This window comes from Scomber scombrus, chromosome 1 (assembly GCF_963691925.1).
Source record: "Scomber scombrus chromosome 1, fScoSco1.1, whole genome shotgun sequence".
Taxonomy (NCBI): Eukaryota; Metazoa; Chordata; class Actinopteri; order Scombriformes; family Scombridae; genus Scomber; species Scomber scombrus.
In genome coordinates, this window is record NC_084970.1 from 22,527,533 (window position 1) to 22,540,431 (window position 12,899).

At 39.6% G+C, this 12,899-nt stretch overlaps 1 protein-coding gene across 1 annotated transcript; it reads left to right on the plus strand.

Moving 5' to 3' along the window:
* Positions 1 to 421: 421 nt before the first annotated feature.
* Positions 422 to 12,823, plus strand: ctdspl2b (CTD (carboxy-terminal domain, RNA polymerase II, polypeptide A) small phosphatase like 2b). The gene is made up of 13 exons (XM_062423429.1): positions 422 to 569; positions 3,691 to 3,882; positions 4,932 to 5,070; positions 5,164 to 5,313; positions 5,867 to 6,115; positions 6,203 to 6,299; positions 6,781 to 6,892; positions 6,979 to 7,065; positions 7,346 to 7,408; positions 7,496 to 7,575; positions 7,767 to 7,893; positions 8,411 to 8,506; positions 8,643 to 12,823. Exons 2-13 carry the CDS (start codon positions 3,715 to 3,717, stop codon positions 8,706 to 8,708), a joined length of 1,434 nt encoding a protein of 477 aa, XP_062279413.1. The 5' UTR covers positions 422 to 569; positions 3,691 to 3,714; the 3' UTR covers positions 8,709 to 12,823.
* The last annotated feature ends 76 nt before the right edge of the window (positions 12,824 to 12,899 follow it).

A 12,899-nucleotide genomic window follows, 5' to 3' on the forward strand; every position in this document is an offset into this window, starting at 1 on the left:
TGCAGATGTTTTATTTGATTAAGAATTATAAATGAATAATTCAGGTGATACAGGCGTTTTATTGTAAATGCAAGTCAGGTTGATAATGTCCTTCGTTAATAATTGTGATCATATCCTGTTATTTTCAATAATGCAAACATCTGTTGAATGTATGCAGCAAAAAACTAATGTCAGATTAATTGTTGACATTCAATTTTCTCAAAATACTGACACCTGTGTGTATTCAGTCATTTACGGCTTGTTTTAAAAAGAGGACTGTGTGCCTTTCTGGTTCATGTACCTCAATCAAAGCTGTGTGGAGGGGGGACAGGCGAGTGGTAATCTTCGCTGCAGACATGGCTGGTGTTTTTGAGAGGTAAGGGGGTGTGTCTGTGTCCCATACGGGTATCTGCCTCGGAGAGACTGAGCAGAGGCGGGAAATGGCGCCTGTAACACAACGGTGTGTCATTTCTACAGCCCTTGAGTAGATATAAAAACTCGCATCAGATCACGAAAACAACCACTGCCTCTGTTGTGATGGTAAATCGGTCTTGAGTCCTTATCTCCAGATACTGCAGGATCACTGTAAAGTAAGTATGAAGCGTTAACCAGCCTCGTACGTGTGTTTGTCTTTGGCTTGCGATTTATGAAATGTTGGTTAGCGACAGGATAAATATTTTCCTTCCCCTTGCCTGTGCACATCTGTTAGCCCGGAGCAGTGTTTCTAGACGGGGCTAGGTTGTGTTAATGCTAAGCTAAGCTACATGGCTAATGTTAACGGTAGCTAAACACGGCCTTCAGGGGACTCGGCTAATTCCTGGCCTGCTTTACTATGTGCTACTTTTCACCTCCTTTTATTCTCCATAACCTACTAATTCAGTAAAAATGCTAACCCCAGTAGCTACGTGTTACTACTCGCATCTTTAAACATTACAGTTTTAAGCCCTTTAGCTTACATGCTAACGCGCTGCTAAATTAGCTAAAATTAATTTTTTTTTTTTTTTTACCGAATTCAGTGTTAATATTTTTTCAGTGGACATTGAGCCAGGCGTGTCAACAATTAATAAACTTAATCCCATCAAGCATTGTTAGCTCAAGATAGTGTTAATTAGACTGACTGCTGACTTTAAACCTTCGTAGTTTAGCATTAGCTGTTTTGATCACCGATGTTACCAACAACCAGCATAAACGTAGATGAATGTAGATATTTCGCAGAGACACTCAAAGCAAACTACACTCCACATTGTTATATAGTTAACCCAACTAACAAACAACGCTAATGCTCCTCGCGTAAGTTAAATAGTAATTTTAACATCATTTCGCTCAATTTACGATGCCGTACTGGCTTGCTAGCGATAAGTTAGCCCGTTTTTGGGCTCGCCAAACTCTCCACTTGAAAGCCAACCTGTAACACTGCAACTCTGCCTATACGTGCCTCTTTTAAAATCTGACCATGTTTAAAAAGAAAGCTGATTCATCCACAATTATCTTGGCATGTTAACATACGAGCCATATCTGTTGGTGTATGTTAAATTAGCTAGTCGCTCGATTAGCTGCAGAGCTTGGTCGTTGTGATTAATTTGTTCACCTTTTTTTTTTTTTTTTAATGAAAACGTTTTGGGCATGATTGGGGCAACTGCACCGGGTGTGTCATGTGTTTAAATGATCTGGGGGTTTCACATATAATTTAGCTACATTTTTATAGTAGTCTCCTACGCCAGATAACTTGGCTACCCTTAGCTTGAGTTTATTTCCTGCAGAGAGGACGAGCAGTCTGCAGGGCCTCAGTAGTTGAGACGGTCTGTGGCATGCATGTTCTTATTTCCCGCTCAGTCGCTCCTACCTAGCTCTGTATGAGCCTCGGTTAGTGGGGGAGATGATGAAAGGTGGATGTTCAGCAGCTATATTGTCGCTGTCATGTCAGCCTTATGTGTAGCTTTGATTCTACAATAAAATAAATAAGACATTTGTATTTCTATTTGATTCTTTATGTAGGAACAGCAGGAAAACGTGTTGTGCTTCACATGTTAACATATACAAGTCCAGGAAATGAAAGAAAGAGATGATTACTTAATAACAGTTAAGTTAATGTAATTATTGTAATTTCAGTCACATTTCCCCCCTACAATACAACCAATGTCTTTTTGATAGGGTGCATCCTCAATGTCAAGGCATTGGGGGGGGGTTGCAATAAACATTGCAACTAATGAATTAGAATAACAACAATAAAAGGTGCTGTTGATTGTGAAAAGTTACAACATAAAGAAAATATATACTGTACACTGAATGTTATTTGGTTATCAACTGGTTCAGTTCATAACTGAGTGGTTTAATAGGACTGAGTTTTTGCTACTTTTCAGGTTTATGTTGCTTGACAAACTCGTCACCTGAGTTGACAAGTATGTTTGTCAAAGTATTTTGCATTCTGCCTTGAATTTGATAACATCTATAAAGTGCCCTTTATATGACGGACTATATTTAATAAATTCAGTAGCAATTACATAGAGTAGTGAGTCGGTACATTTGTTAGCAGCATGTGTCAGTTTCAGTAGTGGATTGACAGTAAAGTATAGAGGAACATAGATGCCAAGTAGTTTATGCTTGAACTGTTGGTGCATTAGTTTTAAAACGTAATGTAAAATGACAAGGGGAATGTGTTAGGAATGATAAATTAATTTACCAAACACTCACATATGAGGCATTTGAAAAGAAAGACATTGGCAGTGTTCACGAGTTGGACCATCAGCAGTAATGGCCTGAGGACAACCTGTGTCCTTCTAAAGCAAGTACATTAATATAAATTAACTCTCTAGATTCTGATTTATTTGGTGTTTAAACCCCTTTTTTGTTTGTTTGAGCATTTAAAACATTTTTATTTCATAAGCCGAGCTGTAAAAGGTATGGCTTTTCATGCTGCTCCTGCTTGCCTGGTACTCCATGTTGCACTGTTGAAGTGCCTGTTTGTGTTTTTGAGTGCACGATCGAGCACAAGCATGCACACCTCCTGAAGTGTTCACAGATAAAACTCAGTGTAAATGTAAAACAGATGTAGTGAAATACATTTACAGTATGTGAGACTTTCAGTGCACATTGAGAGAGTGCTAGTGTGTGTTTAGGGATCCTGACAGGTTGTGGATATGTCCAGACACATTTTCAACCAGCTGCTGTTACGTAAGCGCGAGGGGCTGGCATGCTCCACTGACAATTTGTGTTCACTGTGAATAGTTTTGACTTCTCTGTGCGCACATTTGAGCAAAGCGCTGGCCAATTAAAACCCTCAACTCTAGAAAATGAGGAGATTATTTCCTTTGGATAAGTTTTAAGTCACATTTTAAAATGTGTTATTTTAGTCAGTTACTGTATTTTCTTGTCCAGACTGAAGCATAAAGAGTAAGATCATGGTTACAGTTCTTTTTTTTTTCTCTCTACTGTACCAATGGAAGTAAAGCCAGCTGTGGCTGCTGTGATGTAAGTGAAATGGGATCTTGAATACATCCAGATGTTCACAGGAAAATGCACTACCCATCTACACATAGATACAACCCACAGCCCTCAAACACTTTAAATGTTGAAGCAGTCGGGTTTGTTGAAATAACCTGTTTGTCCACCTTGACGATTAGTATTTGCTTGACTGACTTAATTATCTCTTTTCCTGTATCTGTCACCTCATCTTATGTATGAATTTTTTTTGTCTTTTTTATTCATAAACAGCCTTTCATGTGACTGCTAAAAACAATGAGGCTGAGAATGCGTAAGGCGTCTCAGCAGCCGAACCCCAGTCTGGCAAATCGCCCATCCCGGACCAAGCGGAGGCATTCGGAAGTAGAAGAGGACACGCCTACCAGTGGAGGGAGGGGCTTGTTCTCAACAATCAAGAAGTTCATCAGAGGAAATGCCGTTAAGGTAACTACCTCTATTCACATCAGTTTAACCTGATTTCAACGCCAAGAGGAGTGTCGGGCCACTTTAAGGAACATTGCAGTAATTTAATCCCAAATTGCCATTCTCCTTTCAATGTGTACAGTTTAGTGTGCATGTGTGTGTCTTCTCTGTTGTAAAACTTTAAGCACAGTGTTTTCCAGGTCTCTTGAGTTAAATCCAGTGTTTCTTGGTGCAGAGTGTCATGTTTCCCTTGAAATGTCTGCTGGAATGCAGCAACTTGTCTGAGAACTCGGGTCTAATTTTAGCTGCTGGCTCACGGAGTCGGTGTACAGGGACAGGAGGTAGTAACGGGTAGAAAAGTGAAATCAGCTAATAGACACTTTTCTTCTTGTAAAGACATACAGGCCTTTTTATGTTTTTACTTGCGTCATTCTGTGGCTCTGTCTGCGTTTCCTCATTCATTCTTAATTGAAGACTTGTAGCATACTGAGTGCCCAAGTGTTTTTAAATGCTGAAAAATCTACGGCTGTGACTTTTGGTCCCTGCCGACAGTGTGATCAGAGATCCTGCAGATTCACTGCTACTCCATTTGAGAGGAGTGTAATAAAATGTTTGTCACAGTCTGTTTCAGATTGTACAATATCAGTTTTGAGACACAATGTGTGATTAATGTCTGGTGAATTGAATCGTAAATGGTGAGAAAATAAAGATTGTCCTCCATCTGTGCGCCTCATGTTTTGAGGGGGGGAAAAAAAACTTTGGTCATAGCACTTGCACTGTTTTATTTTTTTCCCTTTTTGATCTAACTTAACTGATGATGGATGTATTAAAACATGTGATCTATGACCAGGCTCATTTAAGGTAGACTGACCTTTTTAAGGTGGACCAGTTATTCTCATTTTAGTGAAAATCTCAACTGCTCCTAAACAGAGAACGGATTTTGTTGTGGAGTCTCTCCTGTCAGCCTTGGTGAAAACACTGGTTTATGCTTGTAGAGGTCTATTAGTTAAAATAAAAAATCTTATTCATTAATTATACCTGTTTACTGCATGATATCTCTTCTCCTTAAGGTGCAGCAGGAGAGCCCAGCCAAGAAGACACGCCTCCACTGTGATGTGGACAACAACCTGATCACCTCCACAACCCCAAATACCAACACCCCACGCAGGACTATCAGCAGGGATGGCAGGAGAGGCTCTGTCAATGGAGGCGAGTGACACAATGAAAACGACTGCTCCCTAGTCCCTGTTTTCTACTGGTGTCTGTTAGCTCATGTCACTTTTTTAAAATTCTCCTCTGCAGAGGCAACCAATCATGACAGGAGTAAGGAGAAGCCCAATGGCAGCCTGGAGGAGACGACAGCTGTTGAGGTGGTCACCAGCCCTCCCAGGACCACCTTACTTGGGACCATCTTCTCCCCTGTTTTCAACTTTTTCTCACCAGCTAAAAATGGTAAGCAGACCTTGAGGAAGCCTGTTTGAGTCATGGCTGGTGTCATAAACAGAAACCCTGATCAAACCTATACCAAGTAAAAGATGGCACATATAGATTATGTGAGAGATATATGATGTAATGAGTGTCGGTGAAAGCCTGCATTAGATCTAAGCTAAGTGTTTTGTTTTGTTAAGCCAGGTTAAACACTCTAATTCTAGTTCAAGCGGTTTGGTATGCAAGTAGTGGGTTTGACAAACAGAACAATGAGCAAATTAATCAAAAACTATTGGCATCACTTAAAACCTGTAGTGGGGAAAATGCAGTTTGTCTGTCTCTCACACATTCACCCACTTCATCTCACTTTGTGACTATCATTGACAATGGTTGAAACATAAACAACGTAGAATAAGGCTAATTTTCTGTGTTTTGGGTGCATGCCTTTTCAGTTTAGTCAACTCTAACTGCAGATCTGGACAAGTAAATTAGTTAGTAAGTTAGGCACAAATTACGATCATGGTGGTCTGTGTCAGTTAAATCTCTATTGCCTCTTTTGTGTTTGTTTTCTGCTCAGCGTCATCTGGCTCAGACTCTCCCGACCAGGCACTGGAGGCTGAGGAGATAGTCAAGCAGTTGGAAATGGAGCAAACAGTGGAGACTCCCACCAGCACAGCCACATCCACACAGGAACTGTGTACCACCACTAACTTCTACTCTACTGTAGCCCAGCTGCCACCTCTGCGACCCCTGCACATCCCTGAGGTGTCCCCCACTGCAGAGGTGGGACAGCTGGATGCTGATCCTGACCTTCCACCCCTCACAGGTAAGAAAAGAAATGTTTTGAGTTTTAGGTCTTGTTCCAGTCTCTCATTCTGGTTTAATTAACACATTACTTTTGTGGTGTTGCCAGCTCCAGGCTCCAGTCCAGATATGGCTTATGTGGACTCTCCTCCTGTTGCAGTACCACCAGAGGCATCCTATGAGGAAGACTGGGAAGTCTTTGACCCGTGAGTAAAAACTGAAGTGATACAGACATCTGTTAAACCTCATTCAACAGAATTTCAAAACTAAGTGTCTGGGATGAACAAATAGTGGGAGAGGCGACTGAAGTTGGGTTTACTTTCTACAATTAAGGGGCATTTACGATAGTTCTGAGAAAATTAACATAATGTTTCTTGCATTAGCACTGACTCATACATTGTACAGTCATATGTCCTCATACTAGCAGTTCAATTAAATTTCTGCTGAATCATTGCTTTGTTGGTTTAGATATACCTGCAAAAGCATTTTAGGAGAACAGTTTTGTACACTTTAATACAATATACAAGCAAAAACAAATCCTCCAGATTGTTGTACACATTGATGTGAATGAGTAGCACAGTAAGCTTTATGCCAACCATCATCTCAGTGTTTCAGTTTGCTTTGAATACTGTGGTTTAAGTTGGTGATTAGATTAACTCAAAGCATGTGTGATGTTTTGATTTGTAGGTATTTCTTCATCAAGCACGTCCCTCCGCTCACAGAGGAACAGCTCACTCGTAAGCCAGCCTTGCCATTGAAGACACGCAGCACCCCTGAATTCTCCCTGGTCCTAGACCTGGTCAGTTACAGGATGATTTTCCTTCATTTAATTCTTTATTCAGACATTTCAGAAAAGTTTGCTGATATTTTCATTGTGTTTATTAGGATGAAACGTTGGTTCACTGCAGTTTAAATGAGCTGGAGGATGCTGCACTTACCTTCCCTGTCCTCTTTCAGGATGTCATTTACCAGGTAAGTGCTGCCCAACAGCAATTTTTTGTTGGCCTGGTTTTTCATGAATCCAGCAGAGGGGGCTAAAGTCATATTTATATAAAGCATTGCCTTGAGTTAAGGTTGGAGTCCCTGAAGCAGTTTGTCCCTGTTGTAACAGAAGTACCTCTATAGTTTATCAAAGAGTAGAATTGTCCTCGAAGCATACCAAAACAGTAGTATATGTATAAGATGTATGTCTTTATATTAGCTTACCCCTGGTCAGTAAACCTTGTCATTTGTTGATCTTGTGCTTGCGCAGGTGTATGTGCGCTTGAGGCCGTTCTTTAGAGAGTTTCTGGAACGTATGTCTCAAATCTATGAGGTAAATATAACCCTTCATCTTTATTTATTAATCCTAAATCCCTTTACATATGAAAATGCTGACCTTTTTGTTTCCTCCCTGTCCTAGATCATCCTTTTCACAGCCTCTAAAAAGGTGTATGCAGACAAACTGCTCAACATCTTGGACCCAAAGAAGCAGCTAGTGAGGTATGTTGTATTTGTAGATTATAAATGCACCTGAAGCCTGAATGAAAAGTTGTGGAGCTCAGGAAGCTGTGTGTAGCACCATTGTTGGCGAGCGCTGCTGTTAAGGTGTCAGTGTTGTGGTTTTTCAGAATTATTGATCACTCTGACCTCGTCACTGATTGATTTTGTTTTTTCTCCTCCTGTAACTGTAGACACAGGTTGTTTCGTGAGCATTGTGTCTGTGTCCAGGGAAACTACATCAAGGATCTCAACATTTTAGGCAGAGATCTGTCAAAGACCATCATCATCGACAATTCACCACAAGCCTTTGCATATCAGGTCAATACCTCAACAAAATATAACACTGGAAGTTTTGTTTTATCTGGTGACAATTACTGATACTTGTTGATAGCTAAAGTCAATCAAAGGAAAATGTGTTTTTAGAAAATATAATTTTATCTCTTCTCTGACCTGAAGTCCAGCTGGTCACTTTCAACTTAAACTATCTTGATCTTAATGCAGATTCTAGTGGGTAAAAACAGTGTCCAGCTGGTGATTGTCAAACTAACTTGAGCTTGGAGTTTTTTCCTCACACATCCCAACCTGATTGTGTCTTGCTGAGCTGTTTAGCTCTACTGGGAAAACCCAAGAATGTATCTTTTCCCCCATATGTCCACATGCTGTTCTGTGCTCAAGTGAATCACTGGATCATGGTCTAAACACTGGCCTGACTCATTACCCTAACTTGAATTTTGTTGTTTTAGTTCTCATGTTACAGTAACAAGGCACATTAGGGGTCAGTCTAAAATCATGAGTAACGTCTCTGTATTTTTAACCTACATATATTTTCCAACAGTTGTCCAATGGGATTCCCATAGAGAGCTGGTTCATGGATAAGAATGACAATGAGCTGCTGAAGTTGGTGCCCTTCCTGGAGAAGCTGGTCGAGATGGTAAGATGACTGACAGCTGTTCTAATAGTTATTAATAGCAGTAATTTTTGTTTTATCATTTCAGTAAATCTTATCTAATGTGGTCTCTAATTTCCTTTTTGTCTATCGTGTTTCTCTTGCCTATTGAACTTGTCAGAATGAGGATGTGCGGCCGCATGTTCGGGAGAGGTTTCGGCTTCACGACCTGTTGCCCCCTGACTGAACTGGACTAAGTTTCTCAGAATGGGACAACGTGAAAAGACTGAACACAACATGCGTGTAAAAAGCCCCTTTTTGGATTACAAACTACAACATTGCCATTACTGATAAAATTTAGCCTTTTTCCCCCTTTGTTGTTTTTAAACCCACCATTGCTTTTAAAAAAACAAAAACAAAAAAAAAACATTTTTAAAGATCTGGGTGAAATTTTCTAAATATCAACATGTATAGATGAAATTACACACTATGAACAAGCCCAGATAGACTCCTTTTTTGACTTGACTCTCCAGCTGTGGAGCCGGATATCGTCTCCATACTAAATTACAAAGTCTTGGTGCTGGTTTTGTGGATATGAAAATGCCACCTGGTAAAGAGGAACTCCATCCCGCCTGAGTCCCTGAACCCAAACCAACCCCTGGTGCTCACACTGTTGACACTGACGAATAATGACACTCTGTGGCTACAGACCCATTTCCGCAGGAATGGCTGGCCTGTAAATGAATCTGCATGTGTGTATGTTTACTCTTAGCCACACACGCACACACTCACTGATTTGGTGTTTGGCAAACCTTCAATCTGTAGCCTTTAAAATCATATGCATTCCTCCGTAGCTGTGTCAAGTTTCTATTGTTGGTTGCAGTTTTTTCTGGTAAAACTGGTGTTTCATTGTTTTGTTTTTTTTGTTTTGTTTTTTAAAGATAGCGTAGTAAAATGTTTTACTTTTGTTTGTAAGATATGGTATTTTTAAAGGGGTCATGTAAGTTTTATCCTAAGCCTTTTTAGGGTGGTGCATATTAACGACAACAGTCCACTGCTCAGTCAGAACAAATGGGATTAATCCAGGACGTTAAGTATAGTTTGTTCTTGTTCAAACAAATACAGGTTTTAAATCAATTTGTTGGCTTCACTGTGGACACAATATGGCTCCTTTTAATTAAATGTTAGGATAAAATTCTTATCTGTAAATCTGATATATTGTAAAGGTTTGAGGGCATTCATTTTTGAAGTGGTATGTGTCAATGTTAACCTTCCTTTAATGATAGTATTTGATTTGTCATTTGTCTATAATCAGTATTGTCTTTTACTCCTAATCAAGTATTCTGGCTAAATTAGAGCTCTGTTTCTTTTGGTTGTAATGTGTAATTGGATGTCTCCATCAATAGCATTATGACTAATGTAGCACATCTCTGGCAGTGTGTCAAGAAATCTACCCATGGTAGAAATCTATGGCCAGACCCTGTACCAGCCATATCTGGCACAAGCAAAATACTGTTTTTTTTTTGTTGTATTTTTTAGCCGGTCAGCCTCACTGACTGACCCTCTGTCTGTTTCATACTTTTTGCTCTGTACTCTTAAGCTTTTTTTATGTTGCTTTTTTTTCTTTTATGGTTAGAAAAGTTTAAAGCAGTGGTTCTCAAACTTGTTCACTTCTAGGAACTGACACAAATTAGACCACAGACCCCACATCTGATAAGATTTTTGCTTGTAGATGTTTTATTACAGAAAGTGTATGAAACACATGACCAAATAGTCACACATTCTGTCATGGTGTTACTTATGGATGGAATTTTTGTGAAAATAAATTATTCCCCTTTTTGCTGGTGAACCCCTGGTCATCCCTGGACCCCACTTTGAGAACCACTGCTTTAAAGCATTGTGTGTAAGAATGGCAACTATATGAATGTGTTTCTGCCCTATTTCAGCCTGGACACTCAAGCCAAACTGACACATTTTACTCTGTTGTTTCAACTTAATTTATTCAATGGTGAGACCAACAGAAGGCAGAAATGTAAATGTGTTTTTTTTCAAGCCTGATGATGAAGCTCAACTACTCCACTGCAGAGCTTCAACCAGGAGAGTTCACTTGAGACTCCTGACAATTTGGCATGTGTAGTTGTTTTTCTTAACTTTTTTTTTATTTTTATTTTTTTAGTTCTTGTTGGGTTTGAATCAAAAGTGCGTTTCAGCAATTGTGAGTGTTTGGGTCTGTCTGGGTTGCCTGTACAGTGCCATACGATTCTCCCCCAACCCCGACCCCATGGTGTTTTTCTGTGCTCACCCCTAAATGGTTAGATGGAAAGAGACAATCAGACCTCAAAGTTCTGCAGATACTGAAACCTGGAGACCCACTCCCCTGCCCCCAGTTTTCTTGCGTGCAGTATGTGTTGTGTACTGTAATTCCATTGAGTTGCATCCCCTGTGAGTAAATTTGCCAGTTGAATCCTGATCTGCCCTGCCCAAACAGTCCCTGCTGCTTACTTAACGCAGGCTCTGTTCAGAGGTGGCTTCTATCTGTGCAGCGCCTGCCTGTTTGTTGCCTTTTTCAACACAATTAGTAGCTCTCCAGAAATTTAGGATTAGTTTGTATTCAAGTAAAATTGTTACAGGGCACAATGGTGTTTACTCTGACGTAACGTTATGAGTGCACATGTCCAGACTATGAATGTAAATTGTACATGGGTTGAAGTCTTAAGTGTCTTTCCGAATTGCTTGTTGCTACGTTCTCTTAACAACTAGAGAAAAAAAAAATAGACAGAGTTCAGAGCTTCCTCTGATCAGATCTGTTATTTTTAACCCTGAAGAGGAGGTACGAACAGTGTACACGGAAGCGGAAACGCATCTTGAGGTCCCACCATGGTAGCCCCCCTCCCTGTCCCCCCACGACCTCTCGCCATCTGTACTGCCATCTTTTAGTATGCAAGCCTCACCTGGAAGGGTGTGTGACTGCCGGCCCATGTAGCCCAGGTGTGCTCATCTCCTCAGCGGGCTGTGTGACTCTGCATCAGTCGTGGCTTGTTTCTGAAGGATTGGTGAGAGGCGTTTGATACTTTTCATCCAGCTCATTTTTATGTGCATTACCAGTTTATTGTACACTGAGTGTTGTACAATACATGCAGCTTCATGTTTTAAAAAAAATCCTTAAAGTAAGGAAAATCTTTTGTATTTTTGATTTTAAAAGGCATGTCATATCTACTTTTTAAATGTATTAATGAAGATTTAACTTTACATCAGATGGAGTGTTTTTTTTGTTTTGTTTTTTTCTTACAAATATCTGTATGTTTAGTTTAGCGCAATGTCACTGAACTGTTCAACTTAGCATGTAGAGAATACAGCTTGCTTTTGTGGGAAAGTCCAGAATTAAATTTTAATCATGGCACTTTTTCTGCAAAAAATAGCAATCGTGTTAATGATTTATTTTTTTTCAATAACCGTTAAGCCATTTTACTTGCAAGAATTGTTACTTGTGCTGAAGATGTATTTAAAAATGTTTTAAGACATCTTTTGTTAGCCATCAGGCTATATGATATTGTAAAGTGTATATACAGTTACATTGAATTTCTCAAACAAAGTTTTAAAGTTAAAAAGCTTTTGCATGCCCTTTGTTTTTATTTCATCTGACTGTCTGAGATGATGCTGAAGATGTGGGACGTGAAAATTCATTTTAGGAGATAAGAGTGGCCTGCAGTAGTGGCTGATGCTTGTTTCAGATATAGATGTGGCACTTAATGGGAACCCCTGTCTTTGACTATTTAGATTAGAGACATCATTTAAGCAGTGTTTGTTGAACAGGGGTTTTCACTGTAGTTCTTGTATTTTGAAATTTGTGTAGAAAAACCTGGATCACCAATCACACTGACCCTAGAGACCCAGGGGCCATGGGTCAGTTTGTGCTAATTAAATTTGTATGTTCGCCACTGACATTATGGGGACCTTAAAGGTAGATCCTATTATCACCTAATTTTGAAGACTTGCTAGAGCAGGTCCTGTGTTGAAATCTATTTTTAAGACCTTCAGTTTTTCAGATTTTGGGATTTATTTTGCATAATTAGTTAATTTGATAAAAACAAAAGGCGCACATAGATATGATTTATGCAGAAACCGCAGAATGGAAAAGAGTTGAGGTAACAGGTTCATCCAGCCAGCCAGTAACACGCTGTATGCTGCTCATTTAAATCTCTTCCCCTCTGCACACATTATCTCAACTTTCTATGAAACAAAATAGCCTGTCATGAAGTTTCCTACTCATCATTTTATGTTTCCTTTCTGATGGCATTCTGAGTACAATTACTTGTATTTTGATAGTTTCTCTCTGTTGCTTTAAGAGAGGAAAAACATTAAAGCCACAACTGATTTGTACCTTTTTTTTAAAGGGGCTTTCATTTTTTAATTAGGTGTAATTATTACGTTCTAAATC

Coding starts and splice junctions, on each gene's coding strand:
- ctdspl2b (XM_062423429.1), top strand. CDS start 3,715: ATGAGGCTGAGAATGCGTAAGGCGTCTCAGCAGCCGAACCCCAGTCTG. Junction 5,314..5,866: donor TTTCTCACCAGCTAAAAATG/GTAAGCAGACCT, acceptor TTTTCTGCTCAG/CGTCATCTGGCTCAGACTCT. Junction 7,409..7,495: donor GTATGTCTCAAATCTATGAG/GTAAATATAACC, acceptor TCCCTGTCCTAG/ATCATCCTTTTCACAGCCTC.